We start from the raw sequence: 25394 nt of genomic DNA on the forward strand, positions 1-25394 counted from the left end.
AGACTTCATGTCTTAGAGGGTAGAAACGTTACTGTACACTATTTGCCACGACCCACTTCGAGCAGCTCATTTGTCAAAACTGTCGCCATCGATTGCCTTGAGCACTTCCAGCAGGTTCTGCTTTTTCTTTGGATCGATCTGCGTGCGCCTCGAGTTGTCCAGCTTGGGCCGATTGAGCTGTGCCTTGGGCTGTCCCTTGCCGTTCATTTCGTCACAGAACGTGTCCAGCAGGGCCTCCTTTTTGAGAATGTTCTGGTGCATTTCCTGCTTCAGTGCCTCCAACTCCTTTGCCGAGGACCTGCTTCCGCTTTCGGACGAATCAAGGTCCGTTTCGTTCGTATCCAGGGGGGCAGACGATTTTTTCTTGGTGGTGCTGCTGCGTACACTTGAGCTGTCCTTTATCGAAGGGTATCCGTCCATGGTAATGGGCGACCCCATCCGACGGATGTGGCTTTCGATCTCGTTTATGTGAGCCTTGTGTTCGAAAATCTCCGTCAGATTGGAAACGTTTTTCTCCGAGGACAGATCCGGCTCGTAGTCGTCTTCGTACGATGTAGCGGTTGTGGCGCTGTACTGTTTGATGTTTCTATTTTTCAGCAGCTTCGTTGCCGAAGACCCCATTTCGGTATGGAGACGAAACAGCTCAGTCGCAATGGTCTTATCGAACTCGGCTTCCTGCTCCATTGCGTACTGGTTGAACTCGGTGCACATCTTCTCGTCGTAGTTGTGCTCCTCTCGCTTCTCGCCCCCATTAGACTCGTCGTCCGTAGGTTGCGCTACCTTCCTCTTGGAGTGCTTCTTTCGCGGTTTCGACGAGTTATGCGGAGCTGGTGGCGTATCTTCGGGCGGAGAAATGGGCTGCAACGATCGGGGACTCGCGATTGGAGATTTGGTATCACCTTCACCCTCTTGCGATGACTTTGGTTTTGGTGTTACGTCCATGTTGATCACTGGCGATGGTTCCGAAAAGGTCTGCAAACCAAGGGCAACGGTCTCAACGATAAAGACCAACTTCGAGGGATTTTCCAAGTGAAGGGTACTTACTGGAAAAACTGGCTTGTGAGCGGTTCCGTTCGTGTACCTTACAAGCTGTTGCTGTTGCTGCCCGGATGATGGTTTCGGTGTTTTCAGAAGGAAGCTAGTGTTCTTGAGCAGCGTCGATGGGGTACGCTTTTCATATATCTAAATCGATGAACGAATCAAAAATGATTACTGCAGTGCCACATCGCTTTGGAAGAAAATTACCTCAATAACCGAGTTCAGTCGATTGATTTCATGGTGAGTACGTTCCAGCTTCTGAGCCATTTCGCGTTGCTTTAAAACTTCCTGTTGCAGCTGAGCCTTAAAGTTTTTGGTTTCCAGTTGTAAACGTCGGGCGATTAATTTCGTATCGTTATCCTTCTCCATAAGCCTGTTCTCCAAGTAGCGCACTCGGTCCGCCAGCCTCTCGCGTTCTTCAAGATGCCTGTAAGGGGATCGATTGATATCAGCGGACTTTGGAAAAGCGTCCTAATGAACGCACTTATCCTTGTTCAGTTGTACTAGGTGCTTATTCTGATCTGTTATGGTCAGTATATGAGCATCCTTTGCCTTGAGTTTACTGTTAAGTTCCTTATTTTGATTTTGTAGATTGCGATACTTGGTTTGCCAGGTTCGAACCTCTTCGGCGTGCGAGTGCAGCAACTTCGGCAGTTCGGCGTTTGTGTTTTCATACTTTGAGAGCGCTGAATCCTGACGCTTTTGTAAGGCTTTCAACAGACGGTTGTCTTTGGTCAGTTCCTGCGTTCAGATTAATCGGTTACAGTTTTCCCATGCAGAGATTAGTTCACAAGTTTGTAGCTACTTACCGAAATGTGTAGATTGGCCACCTCAAGTTGGTTTTGCAGTTGCTTCAGGCGCAGCATACGCGCAGACATGACCCGATGCCGCACATCGCTGTTCGTCGCCAATACGATGGCCGGTTGCCTAGCAGCCGCCTTGCGTCGATGGAGCGCCGAAAACTTTGAACTGTTGTTCGAATAAAGGCTTTCCATGCTCTGCATAGAAAATCTGAAATTAATAAGCTAACGTTAAAAAGTTGAAATCTCACCCAATTATTAACTACGGCTGTGTAGGGACATGAATAAAACTCGAAAAAGAAATAACGCGAACGAAAACAAATTATAATTTAATTTTTAGAAGAGGTGACAAAAATCAAGATGTCTGCGACGCAACTGACCAACGTAATGTTTACTTTCGTAAATAAACCCTTCCCTTTTGTTGCCATCCAACGTCGTGCGTATTGTGGCGTTGAATAGTAAATACCCCCGCCCGAAAGCATTCCATGCCGTGGTGTTCGTGAACTGTGCTCGCTAAGGATGTGTTTTCGTTACTAAGGAAAGTGATAGTAGGCTTCCTTAAGGAGAAGCATTTGAGATAAATGAATTGGATGAAGTATGATTTCCGCGTGAAGGATTTGTAACAGATTCCCTGTTTCCCTGCCACTCACCACTTCGGTGGACTAACGAGTAATTAACACCCCGTACGGCAATGCTGCTTATACTGAAAAACCTTCGACGATGCACTAACGAATGTACCGTTTATCCTGCATATTAGTGGGCAAACGAAGCACCTCATCCTTGAACGCGAAATTGAATACTTACGAAGAACGTAACGCTGTAGACATTATCGGATGTAATTTATGTACGCTTGTTCGAAACCGATCAAAAATGGTTGATATAACGCAACACTTAGGTGGAGTAAGCAAAAAAAAATGTTTGAAGTAGTACCGCAGCGTAACGCGTCCACTTCGCAAAACTCACCAGACAGAATAGGGAAAATTGCAGCTGTTTGGCAAGGTCTACTTGTTTTGGCGGGCTACCATGGCAACGGTTTTCCGCCAGAATGGCTAAAGGCTCGTCCAAACGTGGCGATTTGCAATGCAATATCGCTTGAAGTGACAGCTCCGGAGACGTTTTAAATGTCACTGCCGCGGGTGGAAATCTGAAGACTCGGCATGCAATTTGTGAACAAATTTCAAAACAGGGTCAGTTTGTCGGTTGACTTGTTGATGTTTTGTTTTGCCCTCTTATTTATATTTTGGACGCTTCGTCAACGTTCGCGAAAGTGTGTAACTGAATTTATAAAAATTTACGAAAGTCTGCCATGTCTTTGGCAACTAAAAAATAAAAAATATAGTGATCAGAATAAAAATGCGGAGGCATACGATGCCATTTAAAAGCAATTTCCTCGACACTGTAACCTCTTCGCACGTTCTTTTTTCGCTTTTTAACCGAAAAGCACAATGGTAAGGCAAACCAACACAGTGTTGCTTCCATGGCTGATTCCAACATGTCCAACCGACAAACTGACCCTGTTTTGAAATTTGTTCACAAATTGCATGCCGAGTCTTCAGATTTCCACCCGCGGCTGTGACATTTATGACGTCTCCGGAGCTGTCACTTCAAGCGACATTGCATTGCAAATCGCCACGTTTGGACGAGCCTTAAGGCAGTCCTGTGACACTTTTCGAACATTAATTCGAATATCGAAACAGATTTGAACTATTTTTTAGTGAGCGTGCGATTTATTTTTTTCTTTACTGTATTGACAAATCATTTTTTCCCGCTTTTCAGCTTATCTTCATTCTTGGCATCCATTTTGCTGATCGCTTTGAACACTTTCTTTTTCAATTCCTTCTGCCGTTGCAGTTTGCGGAAGTTCTCATTTAGTTGCTGTTTCTTGTATTGCTTCGTTCGCTCCTGTCCCTGCCGTCGCTGCTTCACTTGTTTGGTTTTATAGTTAGTTTTGATCATCTTCATCATTTTGGCAACCTGAAACGAGACGAAAATGTGTATTAACGTTAAAGTGCGAAGCGTTGCGAAGGAATGGGTCTTACCTTTTGTTCGTGGGGTGAATTCACCACAGCCACTCTTTCGCTTTCAAATGACTTTTTCGGTTTGATTGGCCCAAGCTTCGGTTTGTCCTTGTACGGGAGTGCCTTCTGTAGGTTCTTCGGTATAACAAGCGGACGGAAGGCCAGCTTTTCGCGCACAATCGGCTTGTACGAGCTGTCCTCTTTTGCTTCGAATTGCAGGTTCTTTTCGCGCTTCAGTTGACCTAATGTTTTCATGCCGATCCACTGGGCTTTTTGCTCTGGTGGCAAAAGCAGATTGGTTACCGGTGCGTAAAACGTCGGCACATTCACCTTGAACCACGTGCGACAAAACACAATGTCGCTCAGCATAATACGATCCTCGAACGTGGCACGGAACGATCCTTCCGGTGGGCATGCCCGTTTAATCTGACCGCGAATGCCGGAAACGGTGCGTATCTTGGCACCTTCAAATTTGGCCACCTCCAGAGTCGAAGTAAACATTCCTTGAATGAAGGCCGTCTTCTGGTAGATCTTGCTCGGAGTACCGATCAGCTTGAGTTTCTTCATAATGTCGGCTGCCTTGTCTGTTTCAGTCACTGCTCCGGTGGCTGCCACGCGGAACCCAAGCTTGCGAACCTCACTCTGATCGTACGCCACCGACTGAATTGCCATCAGACCCGTGTTCTGTGGCGTTACCGGCCCCCAGAAGCTCATGCTACATGTCACGTGGTTCGGAGTGTATTTCAGATACCGATGCTTGAAATCGTCCTCCACCTTGGCGTAGATGGGTATGGTTTGAAACCTTCGCCAGCCGAGCGAAATGATCAGTGGATCACCCGTCTTCAACGTTTTCTTGTACCACCGATGTTTCTTCACTTTGCAACTAACGTATCCAACGTTTTCCTCGGACATGTTTAATCCTCCGATCAGAATCGGAAAGTTTGCGTCAAAATGCTGGACAAACTCCGACGGCACGCTACGGAAACTCATTCTCACGTACAGACCCGCCCGATGGCCCTCTATGTTGAGCCGTACGTCCTCGTCTAAATTGGCGAACTCCTTCTTGTTCAATTCCGTCTGGCGCAGAGCGTCTGCCTTCAGCTTTTCGTAGTACTGATGATCGCCTTCTATGTGGTGATCGTCCTTTTCCGGATTGTCATACTCGGAGTCAAACTTCGCTTTCAGCTTCATCTTTTTCGCCATCAACTCAGCGCGGGACATGTTCTTCTCTTCGATTCTAGTTATTTTGCGCTTCCCCAGGGCGGATTCTTCACTCTGTTCTTCGCCTTCTTGCTTTTCACTAGCACTCTGTAAACTTTTAGTGTTCTTCTCTTTTGTCGCTTCATGTTTTTCGCCAGTTTCGAGATCTTCGAAATCTCCGTAGATATCACTATCCCCATCGCTCATATCGTCCAGTTTTAGCAGTTCCTCTGCATCTTCAGATGCTTTCCATTTACCCGTTACGAAACAGTTCGTGATGAGGTTTTTGTTTTCAGCCTTCGTCCAATCGCGCACACCATCACCGTACTCCTCGAAGAAGCAACACTCATCTACATCCTGTACCGATTTTTTCTTTTGTAGCTCCGCCTGTTTCTGGCTTAGGTTTTTAAATATGCCTCCCAGCAGTTCATCGTCCTCCTCATCGCCGGAAGAGCCTTCCGCCTCCTGGGCTACCTTCGCCTTCGCTCTTTGATGAGCCTTGCTGAACACTCCGTAAACTATCTTCATAAGATTCTTGGTAGTTGCCTGCCGTTCCAAATATTCATTGCGTGCTCTTGCAGCCAAACCATCCTTCCAGGCCATCGTGGTCCCGCCAGCTGTTTTTTCTTCTTCATCCGATGAAAGGTACCCAGTTCGTCTGCCTTTCGGCATATCTTCATCATCATCATCATCAGAGGCACTTCCTGATTCGTCTTCTTGTTCTTCATCATCTGTTTCCTCAGGAATCCATCCTAAACGGGCTCCTTTTTCGCTAGAAGCTTCGTCTCCCGAATCTTCCAAACCTGAATCATCCTCGCTCTCTTGCTGTTCTTCAGAATTAGCATCATCATCTTCCTCGTCATCAGACTCATTGCCACGTTTTCGCACGTTGTCCACAAAGTCTCCGGATTTGATCACGTCTCCATCGCTGAACAATCGGAACTCCTGGTTATCGATCGTTACATCGAAAGTTTCCTTCTTGCCGATGAACGAATCAACGATCTGCTGCTGCTCTGTGTTTTTCGATGGTCCTTTCTTGTGGCTGTGCGATCCTTGCAACTCGATATAGACCGCATCTTTATCGTAGACGATGCCACCGACACCGGACATAGGCGCGTACAGAAGACGCTCTTTCTCGAGTAGATTGCGTTTCTTCTCAGCCGATGGCAAAGGACACGGGTCAGGAAGGGTGTTCAGCTCGTCAATATGCATATCACCGAGACCGGCAATGTGAACCATGTTTTCCTTTTTCAACGGAACACCACGCACGTAACCGTACAATACGACATCTCGGTCGCACTTGCGGTTCAGGCGTATCTGTTCCGTGTTGGTAATATCCTCCATGCGATCGGCAATTATGTAACTGTGTGCCCCACGCCATGCCAGCGGACGGAACTTCATAACCGAAATAAATCGACCTAGATTGCGGATCTCGTTCTTCAGATAGTCGCCGTGTATAAGTCCGGAAAGGTAGAACAATTTAGCCCCATCGTACACCTCCGTCCAGAAGCGGTGCTTCAGCAGTTTCTTTTGCATTTTAAGTGCCTTTGCCTTTTTAATCATGTCCAGGTGGTTCAAGATGCCCATAATCTTCGGCATTCCGTGCACCTGGCAGATGTTGAGAAATTCGAAAATTTCCATCTCGAACCCGAAGCTTGCGTCCACCATCAACAGCACCAAATCGGCGCTCTTGGCAATGTCGATCATACTATTGATATCGTTGTTACATTCGATCAGCGTGATTCGGCGTTTCTTCGACGTCACCACCGTGATTGGGCCGCATACGTTGTTTACGTTCGTCTTCGTAAAGTTTTTGATCAAATTCATGATCAACGTCGTTTTTCCCACCTTCGGAGGGCCCACCACCGCCACCAGTACCGGTGGGGGTTCCTCGGGCGTTTTATCAACGAGCGGAATGTGTTGCTTTTTGGTGGTGAGGTCTTCCTTGCGCCGGAAACGCTTCTCTGCCGAACGTGCTTTTGAGATAGCGTAACCTTTCGGGTTTTTCGTACGATCGGTCGGTTTGTTTTTGGCCTTCTTCTTGTCCGCCTTCACGCCTGAGAAAAGATTGAAAAATGAGATGAGCAAATTCGAGCACAAATGGACACACTCGGGACACATTACCTGAATGGCGCTTCTTGTGCGATTTCTTTTTCTCACTATGGTCTCCATCTTCAGCCATGGTTGGGCTTTGATCTGTTGAACAATTTTCTCCTAAAATTTAACAGTGAAGAAATCTAATCGGGATTCACAAAGTCGAACCGCGTGGATCGTGCGCGATCAAAACACGCGAGTCCGTTGTTTTGCCTGTTGACATTCGTTTGACGGAAGAGCTGTGCAGGGCTGCTCAAGCGGTAACACAAAATTCAAATGATAAGTTTTTGAGATAAAAACACTTTTCCACTACTTTATGCAGTATTAGACTATTTCAAATTTTCGCTTATTCGTAGATGTTTCTGAGCAAATTAAATAAATTCTGTAACCGGTTTGCAAAGGTGTCCATTTCAATGCACTAAACACAACCCTGAACCTGCTCTTGAAACGTCAAAGGAAACAGCATTTCGGGCGTCTTGGGCTTGCTGCGGAATAACAGGCAAAAATCGCTCGAAATTCGTGATATTTCCTCGTGTTCGCGTGTTCTAAACGGATAAGTAATCATGGAGGATGGAGATTATGATAACGATGAGTAAGTAGCTTGTTCGGTCACGTTCCTTCTTCGTTTAATAGAATCGTTTACGTTGCAGCGTCGGCGGGGATGATTTCGATGATGTCGAGGACGATGAAAACATTGATGAGCTGAACCAGGAAGAGGACGGAGATAACATTGAAATCATCAACCCGGGTCAGGCCGGTGGTGGCGTGCCGAAAAACAAACGCATTACGACCAAGTACATGACGAAGTACGAACGGGCGCGAGTGCTTGGCACACGGGCGCTTCAGATTGCAATGTGCGCACCGATCATGGTGGAGTTGGAAGGTGAAACGGACCCCCTACAGATTGCTATGAAGGAGTTGAAGCAACGTAAAATCCCCATCATCATCCGGCGCTACCTTCCCGACTCTTCGTACGAAGATTGGAGCATCGACGAACTAATCATTATTGATCACTAGTGTGTAACGAGTGTAATTTTATTTTGAAAATAGACCTGGGCGGAAATATTTGTACGATTGTCTTAATGGACGTATTTATTTGTACCAAAAACGTGGCGCTCAACTCCAGCTGAAACCACCAGCGTCAAGGCTGTACAGCAGACGTTCGGTGTCGAACACGGAGTCCTTCGTGACGCGACACATACCCTCAACGATGCGCTGGTTGAGTCCACAGTCCGACAGATTCTCCTTTCCGAAGACGGGATCGGCCTGCGTGGATGCATCATTTTCCTTGTCAAGATCGTTGATCAGTTTTTGCGAGGCTTCGCACAGACCCGCCGTGCTGGGAACCGTCGCAAGCGTTATGCTATAATTATCGTTCGCTTCACACAGCAAATCCGTCAGGTACGGAAGAACGTGCGGTAGCACGACTCCATGCAGTTCGGTACTGTGGTAATCTTGGCCATCCATTCGTATTTTTGTGGAACGGGTTTGCAGCGTGCGGAGGCTGGCTCCAACAAACGAAACCGGCGCCAACAGTGTCGGCGGAACACCGGCTAACCGTCCCACTTTCGCTGTGGTACTTTTCGCGTTGAGCAGAAAGTTAAAGAACGCCTGGCACTCCGATCCCTCGATCAGCACTAGCGATTGGTCCCCGTAGTCTCCGCCACACTCGCGCATCTGCTGTTTCTTCATGTGATTATCGCTAATCTTGCGTATCTCGGCCGCATCTACACCAAGACTTTCTAGCCACTGCTCACTGTCCATATCGTCCTCGTCTTCGTCGTTTTCTTCATCCGACAGGCAATTCGATGTCGCCTCAGCTTGCGTTTGCGTCTCTTCGGAAGAATTAGAAAAACTGCTATTCCCAACGCCCGACTCGTTTGATCGGTTCAGTTGGTCCGCCTTGTCGGGGGCAGCTGCACTCGATTTCTTCAGCGGCATACTGAACTCGATCTCCTCCTGTTTGAGGGCTGCCCGCATCCCTCGCGATGTCGGTGTTAGCAGTGCGTGTGTCTCCACCCTTCCGCCGATACCGGCCGCCCGGAAGAGTACGGTAAACGTGTTGGCGCACACGTAAAAGTATGGACACTGGCGTGCCCGCAGCAGCTGGAACAGATTGCGGAAGCTCGTAACCCACTCCTTTGCCAGAACCGAACGGACTGATTCGTCCAACGTGGACTGCGTGTGATTGTTGCGTGAGTTACGTGGGAAGAGCGTAAGCCACGGCAGATACGGATGTTGCCAGTAAAGCGTTGCTTGGTAGAAGCGTGCACCGGGTGAAATGTCCAACCCGGTGGAAGATTCCTTTGCGTCAATGCATCGTACGAAGGAAGTGAGCCCGCTGGCTTCCTGGTTCGTTCGCAGGTTAGTTCCCGGGATAGGCGTACGGCAGATGATACGCATTTTGCTCTTCACACTCCAGTGGATAGGGCTCTGTTTACTAGTTTTGGGAACTTCCTCCACGTACTGCGGTAACGTTTGCTCGACGGGACACTGTTGCAGGAAGCGTTGCTCTAGGGGTTTCACGACTGGTGCCTCTATTTGTGGCACCTCCGGTTGCTGCGCCTTGCTCAGGAGTTCAAAGATCGTTTCTTCGCCTGCCGCCGACCCACTGACCGAATCGTCCTTCTGGCGCTTGGCTGAATTGTCCGTGTTTCTGAGACCGAAAGGGAAACGATATTAAACCACCAACGCACTCAACTCGAACACACCATTACCTCGAGAAGGGGTTTTTCCGTTTGGTGGATCCCTCGAACCGATTTGCGATGGGATCGTCGTTCGCTTTGGCCTGCGCAGCATTTGCCGCTCTCGAGGGTTTGTTTATACGATCTTGCAACGCCTTCTGCTTCTGCTTCAGTCGCTGCATTTTGATAATGTCATCCGGGCGCTTCCATTTCGTTGGGTTCGATAGAAAACCTTCCGTGTTAGTGCTCATGGTGACGCGGATCGTGGGAATGCAGTTCTGCGTACTGAAAAGAACAATTAAAGGAGTGAATATGGATTCGGAAGAGCGGATTCGCACTTTGTTTACGCTAGGAACTTCCGAGCACTGACAGACAGCTGACGCGGGCCAAGCACGCGCGCAATGGCCGACGGGTTTCCGGCTAGTCGCCAGCAGATGGCGGCAATGAGTTGCTAAACTGACCGCCAGGTGACGCTTTGCAAATAAAACAAATTGTGGCTGGTTCGCTCCTTGTAAAATATGGCTGGTTCGCTCCTTACAAAATATGGCTGATTGTCGCATGAAATAAAATTAAATTGAAAATTATCCCAAGAAACAATAAAATTAGTATGGATAGCTATAATCAGAGATTGAAACGTTACAAAATAATTGGCAATATCTAATAGAAATGACAATATTTTATATTAGTATCACTTCTAATCTACTTCCGTTGTCAGCAAAGTTTGTATACTCGTCATACAAGATTTGCCGATGGCAAGGAATAAATCGAAACAGACTCTGGTAGAAGGAAAATTGTTGAATGGGTTTCAAATACTGAAAATAATTTTAAGAAAGACAAATTGATCATGCCGTTCCTCTCACCATAAAGTATTTGCACAACCAAAAATCTTACTCCGTTGATGGAAACTTGCATCCTCACAGTTTGATTCCTTACCAACCAACGCTCGTTTAATCCTTGGCCACTTACCATTTGATAAGAAAACGGGTCCTCCGTTTGCGATTCAAATATTTTTACTAACGGTGTCCAGCGGTCTGACAGCGAACGGAAAATCTACCAACCCGCACGCTGCATAAGCTGTGGAAAGATAAAGCTATTAAGGGTGTTAAAACCCTAGTTTTGCATCGCCTTTCGATCCGATACAGTGCTCATGTTTTTTTTACACGCGCAGTAGCCCTTCCTGACCCTGGCGTAAAGGTGTGATCCCCATTTCCCTGGAACTTCCGCTGCAGATTTACAAAAAGCGAACGAAAACCTCTGCGAGTACGTCAATGTCTTCATTTGGAATTTATTCTACTCCTTAGCCAAGCATTTGCTGGCCGGCTGATTGTGACGCGGGCTGGAGTTTGATTTTTACTTCATCTCAAGATACTGCCGTCAGGTGAACCGGAAACAGCGAAGGTCCGGGCGGGGCCGAAACGCCTAGAAGGACTTAGAGCAAAAAATCCCACCCATTTGATGAAGAGCTCAGGGCTGGATGAAGTCGTCTGGCAAGTGTTACCGGAGACACCGGGCAAAACCTTGCCGGGAAAGATCGCGATTCGTCCCCGCGGAAAAAGAAGTCGTGAGAACATTCCTTTGGCCGACCATCGTGTCAAAGGGTGGGGTAGACCGCCTCCCTCAGGGCCCACGCTGGCCGGATCCGTCTGAAAGGGAGACCGAAGATAGAAAATACTTAAAGTATGTTTCTAAATCGTATTGGATCTGCATAAAATTTGAATACGCTTAGGAAATGGAAGTTTTTCCTTTCGCTCCGCGACAACCGGTAAGTTTCCTCCTGGCGGTACTGTTTGCACTTGTCCTTACCCCAACGACAGGGTGTCGTAGTCCTTTAGTCCTTTCGGACAGTTTGTTGCTTTTGCCAGCGCTAGGCTCAGTGTACCGCGACAGATTGCGCTTTTTGCGTGAAGAATTTTCCCGGCTCGGCAAGGGTCACGGCGCGATGCCGTGGAACCGCGTGACGCGCTCTCCGTTTCTGTTTTTTTGCACGCATCAAACTCACTTCACTTTCACGGAAACCGGCGACCGGGGAGCGGGCAAAAAGCTTTAAAATTTTATTTATTTGTCTGCTGATTTTGGTTGTCTGATTTTCCGGCGCAGATTGTCGACGGGGGGACATCCACGTGTTTCCCAGTACCAGGGCCTTTTCCACGGCCCTCGCGACACGATACGCCGCGGCGGTGTTTATTTCGAAGAAAAACCACCAAAGAATGTGTTTAAATTTGTGTCACTTTAACGCCCCGTGGTAATGGTGCCGGATTGTGATGGCTGTTTTGTGCCGGGAAATTGTGTTGTCACTTCATCGAATGGTAGACGGAACGTCGCTATGGCCCATCAGGTGAAGTAATCTCCGATCGACACGCCGGAGTAGTTCATTTGGCTGCCATGTTTTTACCCATGTTACAATGGACTCGGTGACAAGGAATGCTGCAACCCGAAGGCATTAACCTGACACGATGAGCTTTTCTGTGGCACGTTTTCTGAAGTTTTTACTTTCAACGTGACACTTTATTAAAATACCTAATGATTAGTAGTAAGCAAATATCGGCAAGAAACACAAAGAATTGAATAGTTTTTGCCCACTGTTCTGTCTTTGTTTGGGGAGTTTTTCTTTGTAGTTTCCAATTATTTTAAAAATATATTTGATTGACCTTTTCGGCCATGGCTCGCCTATAGATCATCCGGTTAACGAATGATCCGCCCCGAGTAATCGGTTCCTATGGGCCAGTTCGTCAGTTCGAATCATCAACTTGAGCATTTCGCATTTAATATTTATTACTCTGTCTAAAAATAAATTAATAATGATAGTAAATATCCGTCCAAGCTAACGCTGTATACTTCAGTAAAGAATCAGGTCATAGATAAAGCATGATCAATTTGTTGAACTCGTTTTTGATTGCATTATTAATTTATGTAACTGTTTTTTTTAAATAAGTGCATGGAACGGATTACAATTTTTTAATATGATGATATTTACGAAGTTTCTGTTCACTAATATGATTGAAACCTGTCGCCATTTCATGGGAAACTTTAAGGTTCCAATGTTTTAAGACTTTTGTTTATTCGCTGATGAAAAACCAAATAACCTTCCGAAGCTTCTTTATGAACTAAACTAAAATGTAAAGTATTTTCCATCCAAAAAGCCAAAGCCTCTGTGGAAATAGAAACAAGTTTATTGAAAATTATAATTGGAACTAATGGTTAAATAGTGCCAGCGGGTCAACTATAGAGTGGAGCTTTAAGAACTTACAGTGTAATGAAGCATGAACGTTTCATTACCAATCATAATTATTTTTGTAACCGTTTTCAAAGCTTTGCGATATGAAAAAAAATAATGCAACGGTAGGTAAAATTGAAAAAAAATAAATTGTTACATTTCAGTTCAGTTTGATTCAACACTTTTTACTGATCACGCCTTAGTCGTTCATAATGTGAGTTGAGTGTGAAAACTTTACACAGCACTGACCCCGGCGGGAGTCGACGGGAAAACCCGTTTCCGATTGTGTGTTTGTTTGGCGAGACGGTTCCACGACACATTGCGGATTCCGCGACGATGATCCATCAAATTCAGCCCGCGGTGTTGCATTTATCAATCTTCTGCAGGTAGGTAGTTGCCCTCCGAGGCTGGTGTCGTTTTCACGTCCGCGATCCGACCCGGTCACGGGGCCCGTGAATTTCGGCGGTTATGTAGACCGCGCGAAGTTGCAATTCATGGTTGCGCATGTTTGTCGCACGGTCCCGGACCCCACCACGGCACCGGAATCGGCCATTTTAAGTCGGCCGGCCGGCTGGTCGTCGGTCCAGTGGACACGCAGCACCGGTTAACACCTCGAAATTCTGATAAATTATTTATAAGAAAGTGTTAAAGACGAAATCCAAGGGTGCTGGAGTGTAAGAGAGACAGAGAGAGAACTTTGTCCGTGTGGCGCGCGGTGCAAACACTATCTGTTATCCAATTAAATCTAATCACCACACTCAAGGGTTTTCGGGGACTGGCGCGCGGCTGTGCGTTTTTCCTGTGCTAACGCGCGCGGTACGCCTCCTTGCGGGCTTTTCCAGCGGGAGATTGATGTTGCGGTCGGCGCGTTGTTGTTGTTTTTGTGCCGGGTTTTCACATGGATTGGCGATGGCCAGAGAGTTTTCCTTTTCGTAGGCGGGGACCCATCTTGGCTCCGGTGACTCCGCGGTGTACTGGTTTTCCCTCATTAACCCGCCGAAAGCCGACCACAAGGTGAAAGGAAGCCGGCCAAACGCCGGCCTTTACTTTCTCTTGTCCCATCCGCCCCCCGCCTAGCCAGCGGGTCATGTGGCGGCCTGCCCAGTTCCTCTCCATAATTTTCGTGGTTTTTTCCCCTCGGTGTTAATGATGGGGTTGAGTTCCGAGGTGTACACACGGTGCGATCAAAATACGGACGGCCCGAGCCGGACCGGTGCTTTCGGTCGGTTAATCGCGCAGCATTCTGGCAATGTTTTCGTCCGGTTTATGTTACCGCTGTTGTGGCTCCAACACCCCCCTTTCCACCTATGCTGGCGGTGGCCTATGATTATAAACACCAACAATAAGGAAGCCCGGACTCGACGGCCTGCGTTATGATTCGTGAAGTTGCGTTCTCTTGCCCATTAGAACCGCGCGGGGGTCACATGGGGAGGTTTTTCCGGGGCGGTTGCAGTTCGATGACCGATTTTCGGAGCCACACCACTCGCGAAGAAGGGCCTATTTCTAAGGGCTAAAGGGCTAAAGTACAGTGTGCTAATGCGGTCACTGCGACACTGTGGTCGTTAAGTTGTTTACCCTTTCGGGTCCGTAATTGCAGATATTTGCCGAAATGAGTGTAAAAAATAAACAACACGTACAATTACCAGTACTTGATAGGATCCAATGAGAAGCGACTATTTCAATCCAGAAAAAAGGTTATTTTCAACCATTTATATAAACTGCCTTAACCATCAATCTATCGTCTTCGCGAGCATCCGCGGGACAACGAATTGTGCTAAAATATTAAAGAACTCTGGCTAGCGTGAAAATCTTCGACCCATCGGCTACTGTCATCGTCCAAACCTGATTCGATAGCTTAATTCTTCCGACCTGCGGCCATCACCTGGCGCGACGAAGAAAGTCATTTACGGCCCGAAAGGACCCACGGCCTAGAGTGCGGACTGGGCCGAAATAGAGTAATTAAATTTGCATAATTTATTTATGTTCTCGCTTTCTTTCCTCAAAACTTTCCTCAAAACTCTTGAGTGGCCACACTTCTCGTGCACTTGGTCTCTCTCTCTCTCTCTCTCGCACTTTCTGTGACCCTTTCCTAAGAAGCGGAAGAATGGTCAGCCCTACCACTCTCCTACATGTAGATGAATAATAAATAGTTTTCGATCGTAAATACAAAATAATAGTTATAAACAATCACCTCGTGGCCGGTGTTGGTGCGCGCCGGAAGTGTCCTGGGTCCTTGGTTGGCCCAGGGCCAGGATTAGTCTCCCGCCCCTCGCACGGCGGGTGGGAGACGGAAATGAGCCCGGCCTGACTTGATTTACGTTCGATGAACCAGTGATTAGCGGCCGTATTTCGTCCGCCGCGGCCAGTCGAATCCTTTCTTTCGCAACGGCCCCTTTCGCTAATGAAATGAACAATCGGGCGCGCTGTTTGTTGTTCTTCAATTTTACGATTATTGTGCGGTTCGGAAGGAAACGGAAAGGATCCCACAGAGAGTGGGTAGCCTTTTTTGGGGCACGGATTAGGCCCGCTGTTTGTGCCGGAAAGTGTTGTTCGGTAAACAGCGGTATTGGAAGAAAAGTTGATTGCTTTCGCTGTGGTACAGATTTTGCGGCGAACTTTTGAAACCTTTTTGGCAGTTTGGGATTTATAGCATTAATGTTGGTGTCGAATAGCAGAACTTAAATCACAGTACCAACAATGGTTGATGAAGCAAAAGATGTTTAATGGACTCAAAATGTATCAAATGGGCTACAGTCCATTTAATTGCCCAGTTCTTTTAAATTAGACACAAAGAGAGTAACAAAAAAACAACATGTCGTCCAGTAGTCTTGGTCTTGGCAATAACAATAAGTTCAGTTTCTTATGTACATTCGCAAATCCACTGGCCACTCCACTGGCCAGCAGAAGCAGTTACATAGTTTTTAAGATAATGGACCATTTCCAAATGAGATCTTTCGCTGTCCGGTAGGGACCACATCCCTGCGATCACTGGTGCTGGCCACAACACTGTGACAAACGGCATCTGTTTTGGCATCGCTGCAGTTGACTGTTGGTCCTGTGGTTGGTTTTTATTTCCCCGTGATGATGGCCGGCCTAGACCATTGGTTCGCAAAAAAAAAAATGCGCAAGACATGTCCGCCTCTGAGTGGTGGCGTAAGATATCGTCTTGCGCAATTGCGCTATCTTTCGAGTTTCGTAAATGTTTTTGCACATACAACTACTCGAAACGACTCCCATAAACCACGCGACCACCATGCGGGCTTGTTTTTGTACGTCAGGGCGCTCTCATTTATCTTCGCTACAACAGTGGCCACTGTAGTTGATTACCTTTTGCGAAGATTAAAGTGAAGATGGTCGTTTCTTTCAGGTTTCGTCTCCTCGGCCCGCGGCATCAGCGTGCCCGAACCTACGGGCCCTGGCTGGGTTGGCAGCTGTTTCAGCTGAGAAAATAAATAAAAAGCCACAGCCACTGCTCCAGGACATAAGCCATGGCGAGTGCGGGCGACGAAAAAAGGATGTACCGCCCGCGTTGCAACATTTTCTTCGCTCGGCAGACAACTACCGGCGAAGAACCGCTCCGGGTTGGGCGTAGCATCGGTCCGATAGTGGGAAATAATGTGGCGGGCAATGGGAAATGGGAAAATTTATGTTCACGTTTCGTCCGTTCGCCAAAAACTAACCGGCCCGATGTGGTGAGAGTGGGACAGAGACTGCCAACCCAGCGGACGAACGGACCATTTCTTGCTCGCTTCAGCAAAAATGGGGTGTGGTTCGGAATTCTGGATCCCAGGGATCCGGGATCCCATCCCGGGTTGGTCAGCAGAAGGTACCGTGCCGTTCCATTCCGTGCTTTTCCTTTTCCGGTGGCACTATTTTTCTGCGCGACAAAGGTCTTCGCGAGTTCGGCGAAGGATGTGCGCCGGACTCCGAACATCCTCTAGCCGTGTCGTCCTTTTCTTTTCCGCGCTTCGGGCGAGAAAAGATTCCACCGACGAGCTGGGGCAACTCTCCACCTGGAACCAGGACCCGTCCGAGTCCGAGGATCCAATCGGCCCGGAACCTCTCCCGAGTTTCTGGGAATTTTATTGTTTCCTAGTTTTTATTTCCACCCCATAACGAGCCCCCGTTGGATTCTTCCTGTGTGTGCGGGTTTTTTATTGGCGTCCCAGAATCTAACCGGACAACCGGAACTGGTCAGGCGTGACCGCCCAAACCCGCCCGACTCCACTTCATGTTTGCAGTTATTTTATTTCATTTCAGTTTCGACCGTTTTTTTCGTCCGTTTCGGGAATGCTCCGAGTTCCGTTTGTGTTTCGGATGAGAAGAAACATAACCAGCTCGACCAGGCTTTGCTCACTGACCAACCGCCGCTGCCCGCTGGGTCTGCTTCCGGCCCCCGCCTGGCGGAGTTCGTCTTTCCCAGCGGTGGGTGGTGGTTGGTGGACGAAACAGGAAGCATAAAAATTCTTTGTTTGTTTATGAGTGGTCGCGACTATGCGTCCCGCTACGCCGTGTGTGAGGAGGTTCCGTGCCCTGGGGGCTCATGTGGGGTTAGCGAGAAACCCGTTGGGTGTATAAATTCTCATCCTCAACGATTTAGGACCTGGACAAGGTTTATCCCGTCACCCACGGGAAGAAGGGGACATTCTCACCCGCAGAGCGGGTGAGTGAGCGAGGATAAACGCATCCCCGGGAAAGGCAACAACTAAAAAAATAAATGCCAAACAACTTTCTTCCCTCGAATCGGGAATTCTGGCACGCGGGGTGCCGACTACGGTTCCGGGGGGTTTTAATCTTGTGGACGAGTTGTTAAATAAACTCGGGAGTAACTTTTCTTTGTCCGGTCCCCGCGACTGTGGTCCACAGGATTCGGGCTAAACCCCTGAGCCTAAGCCAAATGGCACAAGGATCTAGCACTTTTTTCTATTATCCTTGTTTGGCTCATCCCTGCCCAGTATTTGGATGGGAAAATAAATTTTCTCGCAGCATTTCTCGAGCACACATACAAGGCAGCACACATACGACCGCGCTCCGGATTGCGGGTTGCGGGAAAACATAAATTTTGGCCTGCGACTTGGAAGTTTGCGAGAAGATAAATCTTTTCCCCATCTTCGGGATGGATAGTTTGTTAAAAGAAGTGGTCAACGGGGCGGTTTTTCCTCCACATTTGGATGCTTTCCACTCGGCTCGGTGGAGGTATATCTGGATGCTGGCATCTGCTACGGATAGATATTATCGTCGACTGCAATTCCGGTATAGCGATCCTCTGCCATGGTGGATTGCGGCATAATGTTGCTGGTCACTATAACTCAAATGCGTATCGTAAGAGATAACGCAATAGCTGTTATCCTTGAAGTAATTGTTGCTGGCGGTTATTTGGCGAACAGGCCCAAAATTAGTTCTGCTCGTTAGCAACAAATTTCACGTAATTTCTTTCATTTTCGCTTTCAGGCGATGGCTTTAATTCACTTTAAGAAAGTCCCCGAAGTCGCTCATTTCGCTCCATCAAACGGCCGGACTTATTTAAATGTCTGCTCATCGATAGCCGACACTAATCGAGGCCGGAAAACTTTTGCTATCGAACCTATCGCGCCGCCGCCGGCGGCGGTGAAAGCTGGAAATTTATGTCCAAAAATCGACCGACGAATGGCTCATTTGAAATGCTAAAAAGCCATTTTAGCAACAGCTTAGAAAATTGCCATTCAAACGGGGGCCGCGAGGCGGTCTCATTGCCTCTCCACGAGCATTCCGAGTTGGCCAACATGGCCACGGTCTATCGTGAGGATTTTTCACATTTTTAAAACACTTTTCCACCGCCACGGACACTGGCGAAAGAGTTACGATGGTCGGGATGGTTTCCTTCGGGACATGGTTCCAACAAACCGCGTTGGAGCTTGGGTTGCCCAGAACTGGTTTTGGGAAAAAAAAATGAAAATTACTGTTAAAAAGGATTGTATTCGCTGGGCAATAATTCTTTTGTGGGTTGCGAGGTCGGTATCCTTTTTCTCGGTTCCGGTATGTTGCTATTTATGAGTTAAAATGTTGTTAGGCGCAGTCTTCGTCCTCGGCGTATTTTGCTACAATTCATCCAAAAACGGTTGCGTCTTGTTGAGCGCCGTTGGCGAAGGTGTAGAACTTTAAAAGTAACAAAATGAAAGCAGTTACTTTGGAATATTTTTCATTTTGAACGAAAAAGAGTTCTCCAATTCAAACGATGCTCGTGGTGATCGAAAGGGATTGAAGATCACGTGGTTCGATTCAAATGGCTACGGATGTAGAGTTGGTACGTTTCGGGTTATTATTCACAAGCAATTCCTACGCCAAAAATTCTTCTTAATAGCTTACAGTGATAACATCAGATTGTGCCGATGTGTGCAGTATACTGAAATGATTGATTTCACCGTACGCCCTTGTGCGAGTCCTGCTTCCGAGCGGCAAATAATTGACATTCATCCTGCCGGCTATGTGCGTCGATTACCGTAGCCCAATATGGAAAGAAGCCATACCTAACGGCCGGGAAGAGCATTTTTCTCGAAACGTTTCCAACCTTCTCGACCTTACGATCGGTTAAGGTAAAACGTCGGTTTCCAGCGAACGACTCAAAATTTTACGCTTAATGGAGTAAAAATAATTAGAACCGGAGGGGGCTCCCAGATTTCGGGCTAAACCGGGTTATGATGAGCACGATTCCCCCCGGCTGAGAGGAATTTCTAATAATGTTTCTTTAGCATTCTAGCATCGATGAATTGCTAATGGCCCACACAGAGCGGGCCCGTACGGAAATGATGAGTGATCGGTTGCAGGGACCGGTTCAATGATATCCTTCCCATTTGCCATTTGCGCCACACGCAAAAAAAACAGCACCAGGGCCACGGGCGGTTTAGGGAGCGCCATGGTGAAAGATTGATTTGAATTATATGATGTGCAAAAAGTGTGTATGTTTTTATTTGCTATCGTGCGAAACGATATGTAAAACGCGGATGCGCTAGAATTTCGGTGATGTGGCCCTGGCCCTGTTTCATGCACACATTTTCCCACCGAATTCGACACATTCGATAGTTATTGTAACGCACAGGCCGTGGCCACAGCAGCAGCCGTGGGTTAAGCGGTGCGTGAGATAACGGATGTCAGTGAAACATGAACGGGAATTGATGGTGCAAATTTGCGTACCGTTCCGCCGATATGATGGTAACGATGATCATCATCACTGGTTACGGTTGATCCATCAATTGGGTCGGTGAGAAAAGGATTGAAATTATTTCAGCCGCCCCGTCACGCATCGCAGGATTCGGAAGGTTGGAGCGTTGTTTGTGCTTGTAAACAGGCGTGGAAAATGTGGGTCTAATGTTTGGTGCCAGGGTTCGGTGGAACTGGCCGCCAACTGGTCTGCCCCCGTGAATGTGTTATCTATCACAATTTGTAAAAGAGGACGCAATGCATGAAATTAGCTGTGGAAAACGTGACTTTAAAATCGACGCATTACAATTTATATTTTTATTTAAGAGTCGGACAATTGGGTGCTAGTTGACACCATCATCAAAATCAGCTCAAGTCCACACCTTTGCGAGAAAAATTCAGTTTACCTTAGATAAAGAAAATAAACACGTTCCCTCTATGATCCCTGTAATCTGCGAACCACGCGCCTGCTGGACAATTTTCAATCCTGAGGGATCCTGATAGGAAAAGGCGATTTCTGGTTGATTTGTATGTGCTTAACAACTCCATGAAACCTTCTCCGAGGATTCGGAACTTCTTTTATTGAAAAGCTACAGTGAGGGAAACAGATTTTCAAAATGTTCAAGTGAAATAGAGCCAACAACGATTCCGACCGCGGCCTTCTGGTGGTCCTTCACTAGCCCTCCGTAGGGATCAGTTTCAAGCCTCATTGCTTCAGATCAGTCTCGGACGTCCGTTTTATGTGCAAACGACAGTTAACACGACAGAAGTTTAATGAAGCTTGAAGCCTCCCGACGGGGCTGACACGGATCGACGACGGGATTCAACTTTTACCCAAAGCCCCCCAGGCGTGGGGAGACTTCCCACGGAGCACCCACTTTATCCTCAGTCGGGTCGAGAAAAATCCCACGAACATGACGGATTGTATATGATGTCAATAAAATAAGATGACACATCTCAACGTCCCGGTCGAATTCGAGGCGCGCCGACGACGGACGATGGATGAGCGATAGGAAAAGACCTTCTTTTGGTGTCACTTTTTTGTCGAACTTCTTCAAGAAGTTCCACCACCAAGACCGCCAGGGTCAGACCACCGGGAAACTCGTTTTTTTTTGTGTGACGCACCGTCCCCACAGTCGGTTGTTTTACTCTCCGTCTCCGTTCACGGTAATCCCCGGGCGCGATGTATGCTCTCTCGACAGGGTTCCCGAGGCCCTCGCATTTGATCTCCCCGGGATCGTCAGATTCTCGCAGGACATCCGCGCAGGGTGAGCAAGTCAAAGCCATTGACACATCGTCGAATCGACCGCCCATCTCGGGCGTGACTGCAAAGTTTCATCCGCCGGCGGTCGTCGGTGATGATGGCGCATAAAAAAACAGCGGCAAACATAACTCCCATAGCAACGCACGGCGGCACACCGACCGGGCGTCGCCGACTTTGGGAAAATTGTATTTTTATGACAGTAATGGCGTGGTCGTGGTGGTCAATGGAAAATAAATCAAAACCCTCATCGTCATCGTCATCGGCCTTCTTGGTTGTTTTTGCTTCTCCGCCGGGCGGTGGGGCGTCGTTTGCTTTAGATCCTGCGGATTAGATGAAGTTGCTGGTTGATACAGTGTGGCTCCTTCGAGGTGGTGCTTGAATGTTGGCTGCCAACGTCCACCCGGTGGGAGATAAATCGTTTGTGGCGTAAATTGATGTTACCCTCCCACGTGCTACCGACACCCAAGAAGCATCGCGAAGTTCGCCGAGCAAAGATCGGGACGCCCGGGCCAGACACCAAGTATCGGAAAACAACACACCAGCATGGCGACAAACGGAAGGACTATTTTATCGGTTCCATCACCGGCAGACACCGGCAGAGCTGATGGACAAGGACCGACAAGGACACCGGTGCGGTGGTAAAACACTGAACCCCACGCACCCTTCGAACGGAGAACCGTCGAAGAGGAACGGGCGTTTGTTAGTGTCACTGTCTATTTTTCTTGCGTTTTCTGCTCACTGGACGACAAAATGATCCGTTGAGTGACGGGGCGAGGCTTTCGCGTTGCAGAACGATGATTTTTGGTTTTGATGTTTATCCGCACCGACTCTTTGTTCGATGCGCCGCGACAGCGAAGATGATGATGATAAGAAAATATTATCTTTTTATCTGGCAAGCAACTCCTCCCGGTGATGCACTGGGCAGGACGTTTGGCAAATGTTATGGCGGTTGGCTTTGAAATGCGAAAGAAGAACTAACGAACATCGTGTGTCGTGGTGGCGGCGGCAGGTTAAACTTTTCCAAACTTAATCCTCTTTTCCTTTGGAAAGCAAGGTTGATCCCTGTTGTAAATAACCATCCCCAATACATCCCCTGGTTAAATGGCCTACATCGTTCAGACCCTAAAAACTTCGTTGGGCATGTCCCCTCTAACCGCATTGAGGTGAAAGTATCTCATTTTGTCCATTAAAATGTCGCACGGAGCGTGACTTCGTGAACGGGGTGAACGTGATTCTTATTTATAACCGCAGAAACTGGTTTAGTTAAACGTGAGTGGGGCTCGCCGATATGTGCACTGTAAAAGTACTTCTAATGGAAAGAACTTCGAAATGCGTTTTTTTATATTTATTTAAGCATTTTACAATCGATGGTTACACTTGTGACTAACTTTGCTTGAAGGACTCAACTCGATGATGTGACTGTGTCGCTGGGTTTTGACGGACTTCCTTCACCGAAGAGCGGTTCTGCGTCCAGTTTCCAGTGCTCGAACACGTACGGCAACCGATCACTCGGTTCCGTGCTCCAATGGTGAATACGACAGCGCACCCGTGCCTTCTCCAGGTTGTTGATGGTGATGGTCACGTAAAATTCCTTGTTTTGCTTCAACAGATCCGGTCCTGTGATTGGCGTGGCCGGTAGCTCGATTGCTTCCGTCGGTACGTAGTAACCAGCCTTGCGAAGTGACATCCTTACGTGCCACGGTTCGATCACCCACGGGTGATCCTTGTTCAAAACCACCGCCAGTATGAGGCTTTCGAGTTTACTCACCGTCTATAAAACATTCGGCGCTATGAGCAAAGTACAAAACGACATTGGAAACAAACAAAAACACTCACCACAGCGGCCTGGGCAGAACTGTGCACTGCCGATTCCTTTTCACGCACATCCTGGGCGTACTTGGCCACACTTTCTGGAGTCTTGTAAACGGCTAACCCGGGAAGCAGCAACCTATTGTAGGCAATGTTGGGCTTGAGCGAGACGACTTCGCCCTTGGCGCCGATGTTTTCGACGAAAGTGGTTAGCACCACCTCAACGTTGGGCTTCTTAACCACCGATCTATCCTCCACCAGGTCATACACGAAGTGGCGGCCCCTCAGCTTACCGGGTTTTTGGTTCTTCTTGTACAGATTAGGCGGAAACCGGCGTTTCAGGATGAACGTGTTCTGTCAATTCAGAAGAGCAACAAAAGGCATGTTACCGCACTGCGCGAACCACAAGAGAGCACTTGGATGCCGTTATTTGCCTTACCCTGGACGATTGCTGAACAACGGAACGTGGCGTACATAACGCTGCACCGGACGAAATCGTCCGCAGTACGTTGGACAACATTTAACCGGCCACAATATTGCAATTTACCGATCCGATTCTGCCGTCGAGACGATTCTTGGCCAATACGCGTTTCGGATGTCAACAAACAGCTGTCAAAATCGGACTGTCAATGGTGTTTCTAAAGACTGTGGCACAGAAAGACCAAGCGATGACGATCCATGCTCACCTAAATTGTTTAACTTCTATGCGAAACGAAGTGCAACGGAAACATCACTCGCTGTGTTGCACATGCGCATTATTAGACGGGGCTTCATGTTTTTCCAGCCATCGCCATTCAGTTGTGTTCGTGATAGCGAAGCCAGTTGCTTATGTTTAAATCGCCATCGTCAGGTTTTTCGAACGTAAGGTGCGAAAGTATACTGTCTTTAATGTTGGTTGTCAACAGTAGGGAAATATGAGCGAAACATTGCTCCAACGTGTACTTCTCCTAACACAATTTTAATTCAAAACTTTGTCTACTGATAGTAAATTGGGGTAGCCTGTGTCCAGCTGCCTAACGCAAGAAGCTTCGGAGTTCGAATTCGATGGAGGAAGTGTCCAGAAACGGCTGCAACGAAGTGTTTTGATTTGGGGCCGGCTCCGAAGATATTCCAAAAAATTAGCAAAACTTGATTTGTAATGTTTATCTACAATTTGTACATCTACGACAAGCTCGGCACACTGCTCTACTACCGCGAGTGGAACCGCACCAAGCAGTCCGGGATTTCGATGGACGAGGTATGCGAGCGCGAGTAATTCAACGCATCCGGCAAATACGCAATGTATTTTATTTTGTTGATACAATTAACCGGACAGGAAGCAAAACTAGTGTACGGAATGCTGTTCTCGATTAGATCGTTCGTAAGCAGAGCGTCACCATGGGATCCCAAGGAAGGCTTTCAGTGGTACAAAACTAACAAATATACTCTTCACTACCTGGAAGTTCCGTCGGGTGTTAGGTTTCTGTTAAACACGGACAACAACTCCACCGGAGTGCGCGAGTTCCTGCAAACAATCTATGCCAAGGCGAGTTAAGGGATAAAGGGCTAAAGGGCTAGTACACTCATAGGAAATTCACGAACGTTTCATTATATTTCACAGCTCTGGGTTGAGTATGTCGTTCGGAATCCGCTGTGGAAGCTAGGCACGCCCGTTACATCTGGCCTGTTTGAGACGAAGTTGAACGAGCTGTACGCCACCTATTTGACTTAAGCTGCAGAAGTAGTCCCCGTAAAACTAAATCAGATGAGCCTTTAAGAAAACTAGAAATAAATACGCCCAGTATTCCTTAGTAATGTCCACAATAAAGCGAATTCAATAAAACCCCATAATTTAAAAGAAATTAGACCATATTTTTAATTCGGTAAGTGAAAAGAATGACTACCAAAGAAAATGCAAAATTGTCCGAACACAGCAGGCGAGGGAAAGAGCAGCTGAACACCGCAGTGCTAATGTGAGCTAACAAATGTGGAACAAATGTCGAATAGCTTCGCCGGAACTGTTGCCGCCGATGTTATCGGCCTTGTTTTCGGTCTCTTAAACACTTCCGGCACTTCCTTGCAATAAATAAGCGCCAAAGGATGTGTTTGCAGCTCCGT

General features: G+C 47.5%; 6 protein-coding genes across 6 annotated transcripts; 2 read left to right on the plus strand and 4 right to left on the minus strand.

Annotated features, from left to right (window-relative positions):
• Positions 1 to 66: 66 nt before the first annotated feature.
• Positions 67 to 2747, minus strand: LOC131205335 (lebercilin-like protein). Its single transcript, XM_058197399.1, has 6 exons — positions 2643 to 2747; positions 1848 to 2049; positions 1523 to 1779; positions 1246 to 1465; positions 1045 to 1182; positions 67 to 972 (listed from the first exon to the last, which is right to left on the minus strand). The coding sequence occupies exons 1-6, from the start codon at positions 2663 to 2665 to the stop codon at positions 67 to 69; spliced, it is 1746 nt and encodes a 581-aa protein (XP_058053382.1). The 5' UTR covers positions 2666 to 2747.
• An 817-nt stretch (positions 2748 to 3564) lies between these two features.
• Positions 3565 to 7238, minus strand: LOC131205412 (ribosome biogenesis protein BMS1 homolog). Its single transcript, XM_058197494.1, has 3 exons — positions 7181 to 7238; positions 3878 to 7113; positions 3565 to 3812 (listed from the first exon to the last, which is right to left on the minus strand). The coding sequence occupies exons 1-3, from the start codon at positions 7236 to 7238 to the stop codon at positions 3594 to 3596; spliced, it is 3513 nt and encodes a 1170-aa protein (XP_058053477.1). The 3' UTR covers positions 3565 to 3593.
• A 366-nt stretch (positions 7239 to 7604) lies between these two features.
• LOC131210907 (DNA-directed RNA polymerases I, II, and III subunit RPABC2) lies at positions 7605 to 8224 on the plus strand. Its single transcript, XM_058204227.1, has 2 exons — positions 7605 to 7742; positions 7801 to 8224. The coding sequence occupies exons 1-2, from the start codon at positions 7714 to 7716 to the stop codon at positions 8165 to 8167; spliced, it is 396 nt and encodes a 131-aa protein (XP_058060210.1). The 5' UTR covers positions 7605 to 7713; the 3' UTR covers positions 8168 to 8224.
• On the minus strand, positions 8223 to 10142 carry LOC131210898 (protein downstream neighbor of son homolog). Its single transcript, XM_058204215.1, has 2 exons — positions 9868 to 10142; positions 8223 to 9806 (listed from the first exon to the last, which is right to left on the minus strand). Exons 1-2 carry the CDS (start codon positions 10083 to 10085, stop codon positions 8267 to 8269), a joined length of 1758 nt encoding a protein of 585 aa, XP_058060198.1. The 5' UTR covers positions 10086 to 10142; the 3' UTR covers positions 8223 to 8266.
• A 12676-nt stretch (positions 10143 to 22818) lies between these two features.
• Positions 22819 to 23880, minus strand: LOC131216228 (large ribosomal subunit protein bL9m). The gene is made up of 3 exons (XM_058210661.1): positions 23737 to 23880; positions 23325 to 23651; positions 22819 to 23259 (listed from the first exon to the last, which is right to left on the minus strand). Exons 1-3 carry the CDS (start codon positions 23815 to 23817, stop codon positions 22891 to 22893), a joined length of 777 nt encoding a protein of 258 aa, XP_058066644.1. The 5' UTR covers positions 23818 to 23880; the 3' UTR covers positions 22819 to 22890.
• Positions 23881 to 24216: 336 nt separating this feature from the next.
• On the plus strand, positions 24217 to 25114 carry LOC131216586 (trafficking protein particle complex subunit 1-like). The gene is made up of 3 exons (XM_058211117.1): positions 24217 to 24534; positions 24613 to 24822; positions 24898 to 25114. The coding sequence occupies exons 1-3, from the start codon at positions 24436 to 24438 to the stop codon at positions 25006 to 25008; spliced, it is 420 nt and encodes a 139-aa protein (XP_058067100.1). The 5' UTR covers positions 24217 to 24435; the 3' UTR covers positions 25009 to 25114.
• The last annotated feature ends 280 nt before the right edge of the window (positions 25115 to 25394 follow it).

This window comes from Anopheles bellator, chromosome 1, assembly GCF_943735745.2.
Source record: "Anopheles bellator chromosome 1, idAnoBellAS_SP24_06.2, whole genome shotgun sequence".
NCBI lineage: Eukaryota > Metazoa > Arthropoda > Insecta > Diptera > Culicidae > Anopheles > Anopheles bellator.